Source organism: Trachinotus anak, unplaced genomic scaffold (assembly GCF_046630095.1).
Source record: "Trachinotus anak isolate AG129_WGS33_773 ecotype Australia unplaced genomic scaffold, CSIRO_AGI_Tana_v1 ptg000014l, whole genome shotgun sequence".
Taxonomy (NCBI): domain Eukaryota; kingdom Metazoa; phylum Chordata; class Actinopteri; order Carangiformes; family Carangidae; genus Trachinotus; species Trachinotus anak.
Genome location: NW_027273865.1, coordinates 16,000,301 through 16,013,374, shown reverse-complemented (window position 1 = coordinate 16,013,374; position 13,074 = coordinate 16,000,301). Strand labels below are relative to the sequence as shown.

The following is a 13,074-nucleotide window of genomic DNA, read 5'->3' as shown; positions in this document are numbered from 1 at the left end:
CCACCCGAAAGTATGCAGATGACTCTGTTATTGTAAGCTGACTGCAGGACAATGAGACCAGCCACAGCCTGGTCATACATGACTTTGTCAAGTGGTGTGAGGAATCCTATCTAACCTAACCTACATATCTAACACGTCTAAGACAAAAGATATGATCATTGATTTTTGAAGACATGTCAACATCCATGAAGTCACATCCATTAAAGGTCGGACAGAGGAATGTGTACGATCTTACAAATAGCTTGGGCCAATTATTGACACAAAACTGAACTTTGAGGCAAATTGTGAAGCTGTGTGCAAGAAGGGGCATCAGTTTGTTGAGTCTTATTTCCACATTGACAAGACCATGATGACCTCATTCTAGCGTGCTTTTTTCCTGGTGTCATGATTTGGAAACCTATCCTTAAAGAGCAGGAATTCTCTGGATCCAATTTTTTAAGTGCTCCATTGAGCTGTTTGGTGAGTCACAGCTTAACCTAGCATCACTTTTTAGATGACCACTCACACGCTCTGAACAGTGAATTGCAGCTTCCTCCTTCTGGACAAAAGAAGTCCCAAAGTGCAGAACTACACAGTATAAAGACAGCTTTGTTCCAGAAGCCACCACTCATATAAATAAGTTGTAGTAACACTGCATAGAAGCATTGTATAATTCATTTATTTATTCATTTTTATTTACTGTGTGCACGTGATGTTGGCTGTGCTGTATGTTATATGTGTTTGTGCAAGATTAACCATATGATGATTGGTAAAGGGTGAAAATAACCAGTATAGTTGTGGCCCTGTTATTCATTGCTTTATTTCTTATAGTTGAGCAGTTTAGTGCATTTTGAAATTAATTTGGTCTGAACATTGAATATTTACATACACCTTGATATAACAACTTTCAGTCCAATCCCCCTCTGGGTGTTATTCAGGAAGTAATGTTTACACAGAATATGAGAAACCTGGTTATTTATAACCTTGTATATATATTCATAATATTACCAAGGTTTGTGATCATCTCTGTGAATGATCAGAAACCTAAAAAGGTGTTTACTTGCAACACTTTGCTGTTCTCCTTCGGCTGGCATATCCAGGTTTCTGAAACCATGATAATAATACATAATCAAGATACTCGAGAAACCTGAGGAGTGGGATAATAGTCCTCTCCTCTCCTCTCCTCTCCTCTCCTCTCCTCTCCTCTCCTCTCCTCTCCTCTCCTCTCCTCTCCTCTCCCCCTCAGGATCAACAGCAGATATTTACTTAAGTATACAGAGCACATTCTCCCCTCTTGTGGAAATCATACTCAGAATGTAAAATTGTTGTCTCAGGGTCAAACACACCCTCTCACTGTGTTTGCTGAGGGGAAATGGAGAGCCCCAGCTTTCCCAGCTGTCAGAGGGGATGCTCAGCTTTTCTTCTGCCATACTGATTTAGGACTATTACCCAATGTGTATGGACTCTGCTCTCTCATTATCAGAAAGGATCGATTTGAGGCCTTGGAGTGCCAGCTTCTCTGACTGATGCACTATGGTGATGAATACTGATCAAATTACTAAGAAAATTTGATAGAGTTTCCCATGAGCAAACAGACTCCAGCTGTCAGACAGTACAGGGAAAGAGTTTGTGAAACATTCGGTCTGAGCGCAAAGTAGAATCTGACTTTTCACTCGCTCATGCCACTCTGAAGTGCACTTCTCACTGTAGGTAAACCCTCAGGTGGGGGATGGGATGCTGCAAGTGAGTCAGCGTTGTCCTTTCATCGCTAATGGCCAGGAAATGTCTATGTTGCAGAGACTAATTGGATTTCTTTAACAGGAAAGCATCTGTCCAGCTCCATTAGCCAGCAACACACAGCAGAAGAAGAGCCAGGTGGGAGAAAAAAAAAGGGCGGAGATGCGAGGAGGCAGTTTAAATGGGGAGGATGAGTCAGAGGAGTGAAGAAGGGGGAAGAATATTTGTTGTTGATACAGATGAACAAGCAGTCAGAGGTGTAGTTTGTAACAGCAGTAAATGTTGCACATGTGCAGATGATGATGGAATAAAATAAAAAGCCAGGAGGAGTCTGGCTAATAAGCTCATCAGGGAGCCCTGGTGTTATGGTAATTCACTTAACTGTAAGATTACACATCTGGTCATTTTTATACCTCCATACTGACGACAGCCATGGCTGGACGGCGTTATGTTTTGGAGTTGTCTGTCCATCCATCCGTCCCATTCTCGTGAACATGATATCTCATGAATGTCACTGTGACACAAAACATGTTTTTTGACATAACTCAAGAATTCATCCACTTTTTAATAAAATATGCTTAATGCCTTTAACTAAATTCCTTCTAAGTCTCCACTGCATATGAGTGCGGACAGACATGGATTTAAACTGTCTAAAAACAGTAATATAATCAAATTAATTTAACTCTGTTGAATTTAATTGAATAAATTTAATACGTTTTCCAGATTAAATAGTACAAAATTATAGCAAAGCCTCATGATTACAAAGCTTAAATATGTCTGGGTTTTTTTGGGCTTCTTCAGCAGCATTGTGCTCCACACTCATGGCTGGAAATTACTCAGTATATCAACAGCTGTATCTATTGGCCAGTGAGCAGCTGCACTAGAGAAGGGCCTTGCCAAGAGGAGCCTTAGCAAAGTCTGGCAAGATTTCTTTTTATCTAATTCACACAAATTATTTCGACATCTGTTAAAGTGAGATGAATCGTTTACTGATCAGCAGCCTTTGTGGCATAATGCACAATTGTGTTTAATGTTAAATGCTGTAACAGATGAACTTAAAGTTTTCTAACATTAGCCACCAAAAAAGAGCTTTATCTTCTTTCAAAGTTTTGTTTTAACTCACTAGTTTCTCCCACAGCTTTCTACCAAATCTCATGCTCTTATTTAGTGGATGGAGAGGTTTGGAACTTGATCAAAGCTCCATGGTTACATCAGTTCACAACAACTGAGCAAGCTCTTGAAAAAATTATCGAGTGGGTCTTGGTATTATTTAAAAAAAAAAAGATAATGTGGTTAAGGTCAAGAATAAATCTTTTCTTCAACAAATGTGCTTTTAATATACAATAATACATGATGAGATTAAATAGTGTGTTGTACGGTTTATTACTCTTTTAGTTCAAGTTTACTTAAAGACAGATTCCTCTTTATAAATCAGAGTATAAATGAAAGTAAATGACATTTCCCGCCATTGCTTCTTTCTTTGCCATGAGAAATGCTACATTCCCCAACACAACGAACAGACACTCAGTAAAAGCTAAATCAAACCTGGCAGCCTCATACCTCCAGGCTACAGCTCTCATTGGAATCTCGTACATCTACTGAAACACTGTGATGCAGCGTGTAACTAGGGGTCCTCCCTATAAACTGGTAGGATGCGTCAGGGCGAGAGACCCTGGAAGGGGAAAACCACTCGTTCTTCACAGACACATCATGAAGGAACAGTGGGGCTACTATGCTGCCTGTAAATTGAGCCTTTCTTCCTGTGAGAGGGTGACATGGTGGAATGCAGCACATTAATGTGGACATGGGTGGGCTTCTCATTCCTGTCATAGCATCTCTCTCTTCCCTCTGACCCACCATGACTTTTTTCTCTCTTTTTTGCCTCCATGTCTCCATGAGTTTATGTCAACAGGGTGTGGATGCAGAAGTTGTGTGTTTCTTCAGCATTCAGGTTCTTCTGAATCATTAGTCAAAGATTTTAACCTTGAGGTTCTGCCGCATCGCCATCGCAACTGAACTCATCCATTTCAGGTTGAGTTCAATGAAGATTTCTTGGCATGAAGTTTGGATCAGCCAGGTGGATATTAGCTTATCACAGATACAGTACATTGGTGTGGGTGTCTCACTGTCACACTGTCATGGTTTACTGAGGCACTGTTAATGTTATTAGTAACGCTTGTGTTTTTGTACTATAACAAGTCGAAATGTCCGCTGTGAAAAAGGCCGTGCTGTTTTTTTTATATTTCGATGGAGAACTTCTCTACAACTTATCTCAGTTTAAACTGTATTTACATAAAGCGGTAACTTCACTGTTCTTCCGTAGGCTGACAGTGACACTGACACGGCATTTTTGGTCACAGATTTTTGGAGTCCACTGTATGTGTTTTAAGCTCATTTTCAATCAGTGAATAAAAATAACCTGTGTGGAAATGCTGGACTTTTTGAAAAAAAAAAAAGGAAAGTCAAGACATCAAAAAGTTTTTACGCTTTGCTTGAGTGGAAAAGTTGGTGCGTAGATAAAAGTATCAATTTAGTGAATAAATCATGATGTGCGTGATGCACATACTTCAAATTTTTTACATGACACGAACATAAATGTGATATTTCCATCACATTTTCCACATTGTTTTCATTTGTTTCGTTGGTTTGGCACTCTTTCCTTTTTAAACTACTTCTTACAGAACATGGATGTTGCCAGCTCAGCTGTCAGTCAAACATGTACTCCAGCTGGCCCACTCAGTGGAGGCATTTCTGTTCTGTCCCCAATGATCTGTCTGTCTTCCTTTGTGAAGTGCTGAGATTATATTGAAAACTCACCTTGACCTTTTTTTTTTTCAGAATAAGAAAAAGAAAGATGACAGATTCTGCAAATTTTCTCTATTTTAATTAAATATTATGAAGCTGATAGTTATGACTAATGAAAACATGTAAACATGTAACAACAGATGTATTCATCAACAATAACCATATTCACTCTCTGTCTTCAGCATGCACCGCTGTGGAGGTGAGCATGGAGGACAGAGTGGAGGTGTTCAGGGGAGATACAGCTCAGATCACCTGCATTTTCACATCGGAAGACGGCATTGGCGGCACGACCATAATGTGGCTCTATGTGAGTTTCATCAAGCCTGATGCACACGTCCACAGATAAGTATGATGTTTCTATGCCTTTGATGTTTGATTTGCTCCACCTCCAACCTTTAGAGGACACGGACAGGTGAGAGGAAGAAGCTGTACACACAGGACAGCACCATGAAGATTGTAGAAAAAGATGCACAATTCACAGGCCGGATCAGTGTGAACGGTACCGGAGCCAGTGGAGCGGTGGTGTTGACTATCAACAATGTGCGGCTCGAGGACGAAGTGGAATTTATCTGTTCCATTGATAGTCTAACGGATGGGAATGGGGAGGGCCGTACAATGCTGAAGGTGTTTGGTAAGACTCAGTCTGAGATGGCATGTGTGCACAGCAACAGATATAGAATAACAATAGATGATTTCTGAAATAATGAGTATCATATAATACGTTGGACCCAGTGTGCACGTCAACAAAGCACTGAACATCGGTGCATTCAGCTGCATCAGCTTCTGTCGCATAACGTGACATTTCAGCTGCTTTCTGTGAATACACATCGACTAAAAGTTCAGTTTTTCAGCATTTGCACCTCTTTGACTTGACCTGAACCTTCAGCTTATTGCAGTGATATCCCTCCATCTGACACCCAAAATCCTGTCAGTGCTTACAGTGACACTTCAAACCCTAACAGGCAGAACATTCACATTTTAACACATTTTAACATGTTTACATGAACATGCTGAGACACTGAAACAGTTTGAAATTGCCAAACTGCAAACTTTGACCTACCACAACACACACCCCACGGTCATTCTAGTCTAATTCTTGATTCGGTTCTTCATTCCTGTGCAGAAACACCGGGCCGTCCTACCATTGAGGCTGTTCAATCACCGTTCTCAGTAAATGAAGACAGCCCACAAAAAGTAAACAAGCTTTGAATCATGAACATCAGAGTGTATAAATGATGAAATGACTGTCAGGCTCTTGTTCTTGTCTCATTCTCCCTCTTCTCCCACCCCCTCAGATTGCAGCCTGCGAGGTCAAAAATGGCTATCCTAAACCGAACATCACTTGGTACAAAAACAACACACCGCTACGCATTATTCAGGATGGTGAGACAGATTCACATCAACATCTGCAACGCATTTCTCTACTATTTTCGGTTCTTAAAGTGGTTTCATGTATTTTCCCTTAATTCCCCTGTCTTTCCTCCCCTTGTCTTGTTTGTTTTGTTTTGGTTCTCCAGTGGTGAGAGTGGACACCAGCACCACTACTGAATCCAGTGGTCTGTACTCAGTTAAGAGTGAGCTGAGCATTAAGGTAACGAAGGAGGACAAGGATGCTCACTTCTACTGTGAGGTCAACTACTTTATTCCTACAGGAACCGGGATGATGGAGACCAACCACATCAACATCACCGTATATTGTGAGTTTCACACATAGAAACACACACATATGAGCTCTGCTAAATATTGTTAATCTGTATGTCTAACACTGGTGTTACAAGAATTTTTAAAGCTTCAGAGTGGAGCAATGCCAAAAACAAAAGAAAATGAAACAAAGAGGAAAAGATTTTAACCCATACTCCTAAATGGAAAACAAGAGAAACTATCTGCTACTCTTTTTTTTTTTTTAGTTATTTACATTTGTTATAAAGTTATTTACAGTTATGTTCAAAATGCTAGTTATGGTATTCTGAAAGTTAGTTAACACATTCACTAATTACCACAAAGTCTGAACACACTGAAAGCTCACAGCTCACAAACTACTCAGGATAACTGACAGCTAAGAGACAACTGAGACTCTGGGCTTTCAGGGTTACGAAAGTTCCAGTGTTTCCTTGTGTTCACTCTGGTTTTATAACAGAGCTTCTAACAAACAGAGGGAGAGTTTATCACACTAAATAACTGACTCTGTGATGATGACTGGAAATAAAAACTAAACCAGCTTATGTCTTTGATTAGAGAAATGATCTACACACTGTGAAATATAACCCATGATTATAAATGAACATTTCAATCAGTGAAAGTCTGTCCCTTCTCTCCTCTTCTCTCTGTGGCAGAAACAGTCCGACATAACCATTTTTTTTCTAATCTTCGTCACATGTTGATAATAGTTCGTTCATCATGAGACAAAAGAATGAGAATACACACCCTGAGTAGCTTAATGATAATTCCTGTGCCTCTTCACAGTGTATTCTGAGCCTGCCTTTAATAATTGGAAAATATTTCTAGTGTTTCTTTTCGTTGTAGTCATGTGATCATATTGTTTACATGTCACCTTCTTAAAAATCACTTTCGAGGGTCGCTATAAACGAAGCTACCTGCAGGTATCTGCATCATGGTTCTGATGATGTTGCTTATAATTAACAGCTCCGCCTCTTTCACACGAGTGCACTTGTAGCCACATAGGTAAACCCAGAGTTATCTGAGCCAATTGATAACCAGCTTTGTAGTACAGGTTCTCCAGGATGGCAAATGTTAGGTGAAGCCAGATAACGAAAACATATCCTGGGTATGTTGAACTTGCTTCTTAGCACAGGCCTCTGAAGTGGAGCCAGATGGCTCCCATTGTTGGTAAATGGAAGAGAGAGAAAGAGAGAGAGAGGCAAAAGGCCATCACCAACTGAGGTTTAAAACCTCCTGTTTACCAATCAACAAACAGCACTTTGAACACCGCTTGCACCACATCACTCTCTCACACACACACACACACACACGCTGCAGGGATTTGCTCTCTTTCAGCCAAAGGAGCATTAGTGAAGTCAGTTCATCCCAAAGATGCAGGATGATCTAGATGTCATTCTGTCCTCCACACTAAACTTAGAAAACCATGTCTTTATGGTCCTGGCTTCATGCACATGGGATTATGTTGAGCGAGGAAGGGTCCTGTCGCCACAGGAAGTTCACAAAGTGGGAAGCATGCTATTGTCTAAAATACTGCTGTATGTTGTACCACTAAGATTTCTCTTCATTAGAACTAATGAACTAACTAATTAAAGAAACAGTCGACAAGCCAGAGCTTTGTAAGCAGGATTGGCAGATCCCCTGCCTTTCTCCACAGGGGGGAAATAAATGAATCATTAATCTAAATGTATTTGGAGTTTAAATATGTTACCAGGACGACGTCAAATTGTAGGGATGGTCGTGGTCTGTCTGTGTCTGTGGTCTGACGTTGAATTCCACTCTCTGTTTCAGACCCCTCCACAGACTTAAATATGTGGGTGGAGTCACCAAAGGGCAAAATCAAGGAAGGGGACTCCGTCGAGCTTCAGTGTCATGGCAACGGGAATCTTCCATCCTTGATTTCAATCACAGATCCAAGCGTAAGAAAATCAGCACTTTTTGTGCTCATGCACCAAAGTCAGCAACATGCTGCCCTTCAGGCCTGCTTTGTTTCTCACCACATGATCCATTAGTGGCTCTTCTGGAGCTTTCGAGTTTATCGCATGAGCTTCCTCACCATGTTGACTTAAAAGTTGTATGTTTATGTGTTAATCTTGGCTTCTTTTTGCAGGCTGAAATCTCTGTAGACGCCAATATGATGGTGTTGAACAACGTGACCCGTCAGAACAGTGGAGTTTACACGTGTACCTCTAATGACTGGGATACCCCTCTAGAGATCTCAAAAAATATCACAGTATTTGTCAACTGTAAGGACACTGCACTGATCTGATTTGTTATTATGACAACAAATATATTTTCCAAGCAGTACGACTGTATGTCTCTGGCCTGAATAATTTTCTGTCGTTTTTTTCTCTTTGCTGTGTGTAGATCTTGACTCTGCTGTGGTAACTCCCAAAGATGTTGAGTTAGCTCAAGGAGAGGAGCTGATGGCCACCTGCAACGCCCTCTCTTCTCTCCAAACACACACAGTCTGGTTTAAGGTCAAACACACTCACACGCACACACACACACACACACACACACACACACACACACACACACACACACAGTACAATTACACAAACAGCAGCAACATTTTGACTCAATATAATACCCTGACTAGTCATTGCTTTCTATCTGTCACAACTCCTGACAGCGCAAACCACAAACGTTTCGTGTGTAATCACGGTTTAATGAATGTACTGCAAGTGAACCTTGGCGGTGAAGGTGGGCTTTGTCTTTTTTCTTCCAAGCCCATAGAAATAGGGTGAGTCTGAGGGTATGCAGGGTAAAAGTGTGCAGACGGTGACATCACACCCACACATGGATAATTTGGTATAAGAAAAAGGATGATAGTCACATGTTTGCAGGTTCACTTAAAAGAAATAAAACACAATTCTTGGCTGTATTACTCCTTGGTGATTATCACAGAACACATTGTAGAAGTTGTTTAACTTGCCAAGACAGGGAAAAAAAAAATCGTGATATGCCAATCTTTGTGTTGGTATGTCATTAGGATCCCCAGATACTGCATCAGATGTCTTCAGTAGTAGAGAGTAACTAAGTACATTTACTAAAGTATTATACTTAGACTAGTAAGTACAGTACAAGTACAGTTTTGAGGTAATTGTGCTTTACTTGAGTTTCATTCTCTGCCACTTATAGTGTTGTTCTTTTTACTCCACAACATTTATTTGATGATTGTAATTACTTTTTTAAATTGTAGTTACTTTGCAGATATAAAATGACGATACAAAATGTAATTATCCAAACATTTATGATGTATATTTATAAGTCAGGATTTTATTGATTTTATCGATGAAAAATATATAAGTTATAGAAGGTAATTAAATTTAACCTCACCCTTACTAATTACAACATTAAAGTCAAACAAACATTAGTGCATCAATAATCATAATCCAATAATATAATCTTTATTATTCTAAAATGGGCCATTCTGCGTAATGGAGTACTTTTAATTTTGGCACTTTAAGTTCATCCTGATTCTAAAACAGAAATCAAAATTTTGAATATTTTGAGTATTTTTACATTGTGGTATTCCCACTTTTACTTTAGTAAAATATCTGAGTATTTCCCCCATCACTGCTTGTCTTCTGCTATGACAAACAATACACAGGATAAAATTGTCATGACTGACACTCATTCTGTACTATCTCGAGACAACATGCTCATCATTTAGTGATGTGCAGACTTTAGAGTTTGAGTTTCAACCATCATTGCGGGAGTTTATCATGCAGAAATCAATTAATCTAAAAGTTAAGTTTGTGCAGAGCCAGTGCGACAGCCGGTCAATCAGGAAGTCTGTGAAAACATTCAGTCATGGACTTGACCTTTTTTTGTCGGCAGCCGCCTGCCTAAAAGTTTTGAACACCCAAAAAATACAACTGAATATTATTTTCTCATTATTATTTTTGTCACACAGCAGTTAAAGTAAAGAATAGTCAAAACTCAGTTTGACCATTTAGTTAAAAAAAGGACTTCAAATTTTGTGAGGGAATTGTTTGAAATCTGCCAACACAACTGTGTATAACATCTACAATCTACAAAACATCTACAAAAAACTAGTGCACTGGTAACCCCTGTTTCATTGCTAGATGTTCTTAGACATGTGTGTGTTAAATGTGCCTTTTTCTACCCTTGTGTGTGTAGAATGGAGTGAAGGTATCGAAAGGTCACACTTTGACCTTGAAGGATGCTACGTTACACACAGCAGGGACGTATGTGTGTATGGTGACTGTTCCTGAGATCGAGGGAATGGAGACCAGTGGCACACTTCTTGTTAATGTCAAGAGTGAGTCTGTTCACAGACACTGAATATTACACTGCTGTCTGGTCATTAATCAATCTACTATTCTTGAAGAAATATCCTAATATAATGTATGATGCAATATTAGTTGCTGCATGAGTTTGGGGTTTGTGGGTTTTGTGTTCATTTTTTGGTCAGCGAGGCCGTTTTTTTTTTTTTTTTTTAAGAAAAAACAAAAAGTATGTACAGTACATATATAGTATCATGGAAGAACATTTTTAAGGTTATTTCTCACTCCTCTCTCTCCAGGTCTACCAGAGATTGTGAAGCCGGACAACACGGAGATAGAAGAGAGTTTCGAGAAGTCCGTAGAACTGAGTTGCCTTGCCAGAGGTTTCCCTGCTCCCAGCATTACCTGGACCGCCTCTGATGAAAAGGTACAGCAGAGGGAAGCTTCACATCATTGAATCAGCTGCAACAGAAATGCCCTTTTGCCAAATGTTTTCTCATTAGATTAGATTGCATCACTAGGCAGCACCATTATCAGGTCAAAATCTCCACTTGCCCAATACTTTCTTTCATGACTAAATACCTAAAAAACTTGACATTTCCAGCAGCCTTAGTTGTAATCAAATACTGAAACATTACTTATGCTAAACCTCAGCAATGTAACTGTAAGCATACTACAATGCTAGCATTAGCATTCAGCTCATTTCTAACTATAGCCTTACATAGCTGCTGGCATGGCTCCAAGGGTTAGTATTGTGGATTTAAGTGTGATATCATCAATACTGCTCGTCTGATCTCCGCATTGAAAAGAAATCCCCGACTGACCTGAGGTGCTTCAATCTGTGACAGGATCTGCGTTCAGCTCTGTTACTCTTGCCACGCAGAAGAAAGAGAAACCTTTTCTGCTGGTCGACCTGTTTTTCTCTGTCTTCAACTGTGTGTGTTTGTGCCAGGTCCTGAAGGTAACGTCCCAACAGACTGAGGAGGGTGTTCGTAGTGTGGCCAGTGTCAAGGTCACCTCTGACCTCACTGTTGTCTGCAATGCCTCCAATGAGCTCGGTACTGACGCGGTGACCTTCAGCATCAAAGCCAGTGAGTCCCCCACTGCCTGCCTTTCCTGTCTCTGCCCTGTGTTTTTCTGCGTGTACGTCTCTATCAGTTGTCCTCCTCACTTCCCCTCTTTCCTTCTGTTCTTCCCCTTCTTGTCTTTGTCACTTCTTTGTTTATTTTTACTCCATCTGAAGGCCTTGAACTCACGTGCTGTAACGTCTTGTCTGTGATTTTTGACCTTTCAATCAGCGTTGTTGTCATTGTTTCGGACGTGAAGCTGTGTGGCTGTTCAGTGTTCACCCCTCTTCCCCCAGTGTGTTAACAGGGAGAGTCCTCCCTTACGTGCTTCTACCTGTTTTCAGCTACACAGACCACCACACAAGCCACCACAAGCATCACCACCACCACCACCACAACTAGCACTACCATTTCCTCTGCCACAGGTAAGACCACAGGCAGGCTGCAGCGCAACCAAGTCAAGACTCTGATCAGATACAGAAAGTTTCCAAAATCACTATCAAATGAAATCACATTGAAAAAGAGATGTTGGTTGTAGTAATGAGAAAGACACTTCAGCTGCCATCACCTGCATGTTCAGTGTTAGGTGGTTTACAGACCTCCTTTCTTTCATGAGCTGGCTCTGCTGTTTTTTGGTGAGTCAGGCAGAAAGAATGAGAGTGAGAAAGTAAAACTAGAATGCCCGTGAAGGCTGCAGCAGTTACCACAAAATTACATTACAACGTGTTAAGTACTGATTGCTCTGATTAAATCTCTGTGGTTTCCACAAGGTATTTATAGTTTTGAATGGGTAATATTACAGAGGCCTGTTATTGCAGCAAGGTGTCTTTTTGACAGCCAGTATGCATTTTCTGCCTGTTAAGCTCTTATATAATTAAATGTCATTTGCTTACATGTGATATTTTAATATTAGTTTTGCAAATTATGTGAAAATGAAAACTTTCTATGCCAGAACAGTAATTAGTTGAATTAGATAAAAAAGTACTGACATGGTTTACGAGTAATGGGCCTTCCTGTTGGCATTATGGTGTACAGCTACATAAACAGCACACAACCACGAACACATGTGAAATCAGTGTGACTCTAGAAAGCAGCTGATGCTTTAAATGCACTCAGAGCGAGTCTCCTGACTTCCATTACGCCTGCTGCCTTGTGTTTTCTCTCTCCTTCTGCATCCTCACTGTCCTCTACGTCATGTCAGGAAATATCCATCCCCTCAGAGGAAAACTGTTCTGGGTTGTTGTTTCTCGCAAAAGGCTGGTTAAATGAGATTAAACAGGGCTGCCTGGCCCTGCTGCTCTGGGAAACGACTGCTGTGCTACTGACCACAGTCGAAGTAGATGTTTAGTTCCAAATAACAGATAAGATCCTCTCAAATTAAACATTTATTGTATTCAGTTTAAGCCTCTGCTGAAGATCTTAACTGCCTCTGGATGAATGTGTGTGTCTAGTTTACACCTCCAGCCACCCACTGTTAATTGTGCTCTTGTGGTTTCTCTCAGTTAAAACAGAAACAGTTATCCCACCGAAGAAAATCAAGAAAGGTTTGTATG

The 13,074-nt window shown here is 40.3% G+C and overlaps 1 protein-coding gene across 6 annotated transcripts in view; it reads left to right on the top strand.

Annotated features, from left to right (window-relative positions):
* Positions 1-13,074, top strand: part of mcamb (melanoma cell adhesion molecule b) — a 37,581-nt gene that overhangs the window by 22,076 nt on the left and 2,431 nt on the right. For 2 of the 6 annotated variants that reach the window (XM_071497063.1, XM_071497064.1), the window contains exons 2-14: positions 4,704-4,828; positions 4,921-5,152; positions 5,645-5,715; positions 5,817-5,904; positions 6,039-6,218; positions 7,990-8,117; positions 8,309-8,444; positions 8,566-8,678; positions 10,348-10,489; positions 10,754-10,881; positions 11,407-11,545; positions 11,866-11,946; positions 13,024-13,065. In XM_071497063.1, coding sequence (XP_071353164.1) covers positions 4,704-4,828; positions 4,921-5,152; positions 5,645-5,715; positions 5,817-5,904; positions 6,039-6,218; positions 7,990-8,117; positions 8,309-8,444; positions 8,566-8,678; positions 10,348-10,489; positions 10,754-10,881; positions 11,407-11,545; positions 11,866-11,946; positions 13,024-13,065 — 1,605 coding nt within the window. The remainder of the gene's footprint in view (positions 1-4,703; positions 4,829-4,920; positions 5,153-5,644; positions 5,716-5,816; positions 5,905-6,038; positions 6,219-7,989; positions 8,118-8,308; positions 8,445-8,565; positions 8,679-10,347; positions 10,490-10,753; positions 10,882-11,406; positions 11,546-11,865; positions 11,947-13,023; positions 13,066-13,074) is intronic. The other 4 variants (XM_071497067.1, XM_071497068.1, XM_071497069.1 and 1 more) reach the window with 2 other exon arrangements.